Below are 7,877 nucleotides of genomic sequence, written 5' to 3'. Positions count from 1 at the left end.
ATGGAAGAACGGCCCTCCAAGCAGCAGCTGAGAACAGTGACACTAAAGTAATGGAAATTCTTCTTAATGCCGGCGCCGACGTCAACGCACCACCAACATATGGGAATGGAATAACAGCCCTCCAAGCAGCAGCTGAGAACGGTGTCATTGAAGTCGTTCAAATTCTTCTTAGTGCCGGCGCCGACGTCAACGAACTACCATCAGATGAGGGTGGAAGAACGGCCCTCCAAGCAGCAGCTGAGAACGGCAACATTGAAGTAGTGCGAATTCTTCTTGGTGCCGGCGCCGACGTCAACGCCCCACCAGCATATGAGTGGGGAAGAACGGCCCTCCAAGCAGCAGCTGAGAACAGTAACACTAAAGTAATGGAAATTCTTCTTAATGCCGGCGCCGACGTCAACGCACCACCAGCTCTTCATGGACTAACAGCCCTCCAAGCGGCAGCTAAGAACGGCAACATTGAAGTAGTGCGAATTCTTCTTGATTCTGGCGCCGACGTCAACGCACCACCAGCAGATGGGAATGGAAGAACGGCCCTCCAAGCAGCAGCTGAGAACGGCAACATTGAAGTAGTACGAATTCTTCTTAATGCCGGCGCCGACGTCAACGCACCACCAGCAGATTTTCATGGATCAACAGTCCTCGAAGCGGCAGCTAATGCCGGCGCCGACGTCAACGCACCACCAAGAGCTTTTCATGGAATAACAGCCCTCCAAGCGGCAGCTAAGAACGGTGACATTGAAGTAGTGCAAATTCTTCTTGATGCCGGCGCCGACGTTAATGCCTCAGCGGCGAAAACTGCTGGAGTGACAGCCCTTCAGGCCGCTGCTATTATGGGCTACGTTACAATTGCTACGACACTTCTTGAAGCCGGGTCTAATGTAAATGGCTCTAGAGCCTTAGATGGAAGAACTGCTTTAGAAGGAGCCGCAGAACATGGCCGTATAGACATGGTGCAGTTGCTGCTTAATGCTGGTGCTGGCCTCGGCAGAGACGGGAATTTTAATTGCGGAAATGCGATCAAACTAGCCTCAGCAAACGGACATCATGCTGTTAGAAGGCTTCTTGAGGGCAGCTACTGAAGCAACCTCACAGAAAACGGGCTAGAAGAGGACAGTGTTGAAGAGGCTAGTCTATCTAAGGCTTGAAACTGAAGTACAGCTTAATGTGTTCTCGGACTTCAGAGCTTTTAGGTCGCCATAAATTCTGGTTCTGCATATATACAATCGTTATTTTATAGAGAGGGCTAGGGATCAAAGCAATCATCTAACTTAGTTTGCTACTTTGCCATGTGAAGCTTCGAGCATCTTCTACTTTTCAAACTAAGTTTTGAAAATTCGCCGCTGAGCCTCGTCAAGAGCAGATGAACGTCTCGATCGTGCTAGCAGGGAGGGCGGCCGACCCGATCTGGCCATGACCTTGCGCTGGAGGCGATGGTTTGTAGATATAGCTGAAGGTAAGAGTACTGTATGCAGCTCTAGATAGTGTAGAGTCTTGCTAAGCATAGCCACTATCACAGCTCTGCTAGTACTCATCTCTCACGAAAATGAACAATTCAAAACTCCCCATGATCCTCAGAGGTCAAACTGAAGCACATGTCGGGCCTTTCCACCTTCGTATGTGCTTGCAACGATGGCGTTCTGCTAGTGACACTTAACCTACTTGCCGAGTCAAAGGCTTCAATTTCTAGGGCCGCCGCACTCTATCTTATCCTATCTCGTTCCTATCTCATTGTATTCCCTTTCAACGAGCCGAGGCTAGATCTTGGCTGCTGCTTGGTCTAGGAATCGGCGCCGGTGGGCTCGAGAAGCATGAGGACGTAGTGGCTTGAGCAGGTTTTTCGTTCGGTCAGCGGAAGGGACAAGGACGGGGTTCGCAGCTTGAGGGCGACGTGAATAGTATGTCTCTATGGTACAAAAGTACGTATCGCTGTGCGTTGGACCGCATCTCGAAGTTGTACGATGCCTATGCTGAAACTAGTTTTATTGCTGACACGTGTTAGCTAACTGAACAAACGCCACCATAACACTACTCCTAATCCTTAGCCAAGTTTACTTATATTCCGAGCGCTTGTGCGATCCGGACGGCCACAGATCTGACAATAAATTACCCGCAGATGATGAGATGAGACGTGTGGGGTCATCTCACATTAGCCAGGGTTAGAGTCTCGCTTCTGCTAGAAGTACTAACTAACATGGCGATTGTAACGGCACAGGCAAGACAATGGGTCCGAATGCGGTATGAATCCACCCAGAGGCATATGGGAGTGCGTGGGGACTCAGAAACCTGGGAATGCCATTGACACCTATAGGCCTTGTACGAAGGATATCAGAAAACTACCGAGCCAGCTAAGGGGAGAGATTGATGACTTTAGAGCACCAGAGGGAGGTTTTAAGGCTAGGATAAGGCTGTTTTACACAAATTTAGAGCAACAAGACTTGTTGTTGGTGCTGTGGGGAGGGAAGTCTGTAACGCTACAAGGAAGGCGTCGTACAAATTAGGTTTAGAGGCACCACTGCAAATGTGATTTTTCGGGAAGAGTCAATTGTAGACATTTAGGATTAGCTACAGCAGATTATTTTTATAGAATTATAATAATATTCGCTGTGCGCATGGCCTTTCTAGTTGCTGGAAGTCAAAGTACCCCTCATTTGTCTCGGCACACAGTGTCTCGCTACGCAGTGAGGGACGTTATTAACCAAGCAAACGACGAAGGAAGGTTGTGAGGCTTGGAAAGGAGAGTGTCCACGTGGGACAACGATGCGCGGGGCAAGATTAGATCAGCAGGTCACGTGATGTGACTGAAGTGGTTGCAAACAAAACGAACAATCAACTCAAGCAGAGGTCTAATTTGCTTAGGAATACAAGAATAGGAAGGATATAAGGACGGTCGACGCCTTAAGAGGTGTGAGATCTAGAGCTTGCCAACTAAATTCCTCTCCCCATTCAGATGTAGTATTCGATTGGCCATCTCTCGTACGCGCGCGTGTGAAAAGGGGGGGGGAGTAGAGATCGTCTTCAAGTATCTATTTAATAAGGAAACTCTCCTGATCAGGGCTCAATTTTGTTGGTGTTGATGACTGACAGTACGGTTCGACGCGCCATTGAGGCACCTGCGCAACGTAGTTTCAGGGAGGCCGTACGCCTTCGCAGCAGCTCTTTTACTAGAATAAATGTCTGCGTTGAAATCAGCGATAGCACTTTGTATAGAGTGCTCACGAGGATCCATAGTTAACAATGAGGTGTTGAAGGAAATCGCGCTGTGATGAGATAGGTGCGTTCGGGCGCCGTGCGCCTATGTGCGCCACTTCTATATAACCGAGCTTATTTTACTGTTCGACTGCCACCTCTGAAAAGCTCAACTCGCATATTCTAGCCATTACCCCCATCACAGTATCATTCTACAATGGCTACATCAGCCATACATCTCACGTCGCCAAGTCCTAAAGAAACAATAGCAAAAGAAGATTTCCGGAAATGTTGGACAATGAGTACTGCTGACAGCAATCTCACGCTGCACTGCTTTCGTCGCTTCAAAACCTCGCATCTAAAATCTACGCCTGCTTGAAAACGAGATCGCGCAAATGGACCATATCTTGTACCAGGCCGGCCTCTCTCTAAACGTAAGCCCTTCATCGACAGACCGGCTGGCCTCAAGCATAGCAAAAAAGACGCAAGCTTCCCAAATGTCAGCGATACTATCACTCCAGAGTTTGTCTCCAGACTACGTGAACTCCTAAAGCAATACGGTGCGCACCAATATTTTTACCTGGTATGCCTGGGCTGACAGAAACAGAACACACAGATGACGCGCTTATGGCCTTCAACAATATTATGGCAATGGAGACATTCTCGCTTCTCGATGACGAGAAACAATCAAGCCTACGAGATGGCCTCACCTTGCACGAGATTTACAAGACAAGGCTGCTTCGAGTGGACTTAGGAACGCGGTCGCGGACGGACTTGTTCCAGCGCTGGCTTCACCGATATTTGCAAGCCTTTCGATACTGGAGAATGTCGGGGAAGTCGCAGAACAGCGCCGAGGCTCTTAGATCGTTCGCTGGAGGCCGCCGCCGATGGTCCTACCAGAGTACAATTCTGATCGCTGAGATTATCGGTCGTGTCACGACTGCAGTGCTGACAGCCGTCTTCCTCGTTATTCCGCTAGCTATTCTGTCGCACTACTCGTCAAAAAACATCCAACTCACAGTTGTATCGGTATGAATCCTGGTTCTGTCATTCCTTGTGTCGCTGTTTCGGAAGGTGTCCAGCTTTGAGATCATGGCGATATCTGCTGCTTATGCAGCAGTTCTTTCGGTTTTTGTATCCAGCGTGCCAGCAAACGGCTGAGGAACACGATGGAGCTGTGCAGTCAATGTGTGTAGCAAAGACGCCTAGAGCGGTTTGGTGGTATTTTGCATGTAGTTAAACAATTTAGGCGTGCAGGGCTGCAGCAGGAACTAACAAAGGAGTTAAGGCTAAGTGATCTATGCTACAAGGGGGAAACCTGTACGGCCTGACGCGAGTGGCAACCTCACTGACAAAATTTGTATAGAAGATTTTCGATTTCTATGGAAGCGTACTGGCACTCGCGTCAGGCCGTACAGGTCTTCCCCTTGTACATGCCCCCCTTTTTTTGGAAGTTGGAACGAAGTCCAAGCGTACAATAGGCATTGAATGCGCCGTCTAGCTGAGATTGGCGCCTGTTACACCAATCACACGCCGCCCCGGCGCGCCAATACGCATCAACATGCAACCCAAGGGCAGATATACCCCAGGGCAGCGCTCACGGGAAGCTCGCGGTCGACCTCAGCCTGAGGGGACGAGACTGAGGAAAACACTGTCGTCCACGCACACCCGTCCGAGATGGGCAGGGTGCCTCCTGCGGCACACTCTTTTCTATTACACACTCTGCTTCCAGCGCCTCTTCCCATATCGTGATCGCCTAGGCGGCAGAATGGCCTCCAACAGCGGACAACCCCCGCATCGCTGCGTCGACTACCACGTCGCGTGGATCTGCCCCGTCGCAAACCTCGAGCTGCTGCCCGCGCGGCTGATGCTGGACGAGGAGCACACCCCACCGCCCTACGACACACACTACGACGATAACACATACATCTGCGGCATGATCAACGGCCATGCCGCCGTCGTCGCGACCTGTCCGCAGGGCGAGACGGGCAACGTCAACGCCGGTCGCTTGACTGGGCCCATGTTCAGGACGTTCCCTAACATCAGAATGGCCCTCCTCGTCGGCATTGGAGGCGGCATCCCTCGTGCCATCGCCTCGGACGACCCGCTCGACGACATCCACCTCGGAGACGTCGTGGTGGGGTGGCCCGGCGACGGGAAGCCGGCCTGCGTCTACCACGACCGCGGGAGGGCCAGGGTGGACGGCGAGTTTGAGATGGTCGGCACTATGCAGAACCCAGACTGGCGGCTCCTTAACGCGCTTAGCATTCTTGTGTCAGACCACGAGATGGGAAAAACCACGTTTGCCAGACAGCTCGAGCGGCTACGGAAACATAAGAAGCATAGGGCATTCGCCCACCCTGGCCTCGAGCACGACCGGCTATATAAGGCGGCGTACCTCCACGTTGGGGGCTATGGATCCAAGTGCGCGACATGCGACCCGAACGAGCTCGTGCAGCGGCCCGCAAGGACGGAAGACGACAAGGACCAGCTGGTGTTCCACTTAGGGAGGGTCGCGACAGGCAATGCCGTCATCCAGGACGGTGAGCAGCGTGACAGAATCGGTGCGAGATGCGATGGAGCACTCTGCGTCGAGATGGAGGCTGCGGGCGTGGACGCCAACCGACAGTGTCTGGTGATCCGCGGCATCTCCGACTATGCGGACTCGCACAAGGGCGACAAATGGAGATCTCACGCGGCGGGAAATGCGGCGGCATTCGCCAGAGAGCTGCTCTGCAAGATCCAGCCAGCTGTGGTTAGGGATATGAAAAGTGTGACCGAAGGTTCGTGACGTGTTTACTTTGCAGGGGGTTGCGTTGTATGTAGAGCTCAGCAATGCATCAATAGAACTCTTACTTATATCTACTACTATGTTCGATGTGCTGATGCAGGGCAGCGCCTTGGGCCGTTCCATTCGCGAGACCGCCATCCTTCGTCGGCCGAGAGACGCAACTCGCTAAGCTCGACGCACACATCTCGTCAGAGGGCTGCAGACGGCTCGCGATATACGGGCTTGGCGGGTGCGGGAAGACAGCCCTTGTTCTTGAGTCGACATATCGCACGAGGGAGCAGCAGCCTGCCCGCGCCATCTTCTGGGTGCCAGCAGTCAGTCGAGAGAGCTTTGAGCAGGCATACCGCGACATAGGGGCGCTCTTGCGCATACCCGAGATTGCAGACGATAATGCGGACGTCAAGCGGCTCGTTAAGGCGTGGCTGAGCAACGAAGGCTTCGGACCGTGGTTGATGGTCGTCGACAACGCCGACGACTTTGGCATTTTGCGTGATGCGGAAAGCGGTAAGACTCCGTTGATAGACTACCTCCCACACAGCAATCGCAAGGGCTCTATTGTCTTTACCACTCGGACTCGAGAGGCTGCAGTTGACTTAGCTGGAAGCAATAGTGTAGAGCTAGGGGAGCTGGGTGAGGGAGAGGGAAAGGAGGTATTGAGGACGCGCCTACTGCCGGACAATCAACATCTGCTCGAGGATGGCCAGGTGGTTTATGAGTTTCTCAATATGCTCACCTTTCTCGCGCTTGCGATTGTTCAGGCAGCCGCCTTTATCAACAAGAACAACATCACGCTCGCTGACTATATGTCGGTCTACAAAGACAGCGAGGAAGACGCGATTAAGCTCCTAAGCAAGGAGTTTGAGGATCACGGCAGATACCGAGATGCGAGGAACCCTGTGGCAACGACATGGTACATCTCGTTCAAGCAGATCCGAAAGCAGGATCCACTAGCCGCAGACTATCTCTCTTTCATGGCATGCACAACTGGCGAGAACATCCCAGGGTCGCTGCTGTTACCTGGCAGTAGCAGACTAGCGGCGATGGAGGCAGTTGGCACGTTAGATGCATACGCTTTCGTTACCGAACGCCGACAGCCACTAGGAAGAAGGGATACGCAGCACCCAGAAAAAATGTTTGACATGCATCGACTAGTCCGCTTGGCAATGCACAACTGGTTGAGAGAGCACGAGCAGTGGGATGCTTGGGTGAACAAGATACTAACGCGGCTGGTCGAGGTGGTTCCTTACGGTGACCATGAAAGAAGAGAGGTATGGACGGCGTATCTGCCCCATGCTATGCATGTTGTGGAGTTGCCTGAGGTGTACGAGGTGGAAAGCCGGGTGTCGCTGCTGGACCGGCTAGGATGCTGTGAGCAAAGCCTGGGGCGGTACAACTCTGCGGAGATGACTCAGCGAAAGGTGCTTGTACTACGGGAAAATATGCTAGGAAAGGAGCACCCAGCCACGCTGACGAGCATGGGTAATGTGGCCCTAGCACTGAGCCGGCAGGGGAAGTACGTGGAGGCGGAGAAGATGCGTCGAGAAGAGCTGGCACTGTGCAAGAAGGTGCTAGGAATGGAGCACCCAGACACGTTGACAAGCATAAATGAGATAGCAGCAGCACTGAGCGGGCAGGGGAAGTACTTGGAGGCAGAGAAGATACATCGAGAAGTACTGGCACTGCGCGAGAAGGTGCTAGGAAAGGAGCACCCAGACACGCTGGTGAGCATGAACGAGGTGGCAGGGACACTGAGCGAGCAGGGGAAGTACGCGGAGGCGGAGAAGATGCATCGAGAAGAACTGGCACTGTGCGAGAAGGTGCTAGGAAAGGAGCACCCAGACACTCTAGCGAGCATGAACAATGTGGCATCAGTACTAAGTGGGCAGGGGAAGTACGC

At 52.6% G+C, this 7,877-nt stretch overlaps 2 protein-coding genes across 2 annotated transcripts in view; both read left to right on the top strand.

Moving 5' to 3' along the window:
* Window positions 1–3,406: 3,406 nt before the first annotated feature.
* On the top strand, window positions 3,407–4,350 carry BDR25DRAFT_322559 (uncharacterized protein; the record flags this gene model as incomplete). Its single annotated transcript, XM_033692044.1, has 4 exons — window positions 3,407–3,527; window positions 3,606–3,715; window positions 3,847–4,218; window positions 4,264–4,350. The coding sequence occupies 4 exons, from the start codon at window positions 3,407–3,409 to the stop codon at window positions 4,348–4,350; spliced, it is 690 nt and encodes a 229-aa protein (XP_033552101.1).
* A 607-nt stretch (window positions 4,351–4,957) lies between these two features.
* BDR25DRAFT_213568 (kinesin light chain) overlaps window positions 4,958–7,877 on the top strand; it is a gene marked incomplete at both ends in the record, with an annotated part of 3,691 nt that continues 771 nt past the window's right edge. Inside the window, 2 exons of the mRNA XM_033684756.1 lie at window positions 4,958–5,972; window positions 6,086–7,497. Coding sequence (XP_033552100.1) covers window positions 4,958–5,972; window positions 6,086–7,497 — 2,427 coding nt within the window. The remainder of the gene's footprint in view (window positions 5,973–6,085; window positions 7,498–7,877) is intronic.

Source organism: Lindgomyces ingoldianus (assembly GCF_010093535.1).
Source record: "Lindgomyces ingoldianus strain ATCC 200398 unplaced genomic scaffold BDR25scaffold_5, whole genome shotgun sequence".
Classification (NCBI taxonomy): Eukaryota; Fungi; Ascomycota; class Dothideomycetes; order Pleosporales; family Lindgomycetaceae; genus Lindgomyces; species Lindgomyces ingoldianus.
This window is presented reverse-complemented; position numbering and strand designations above follow the sequence as displayed.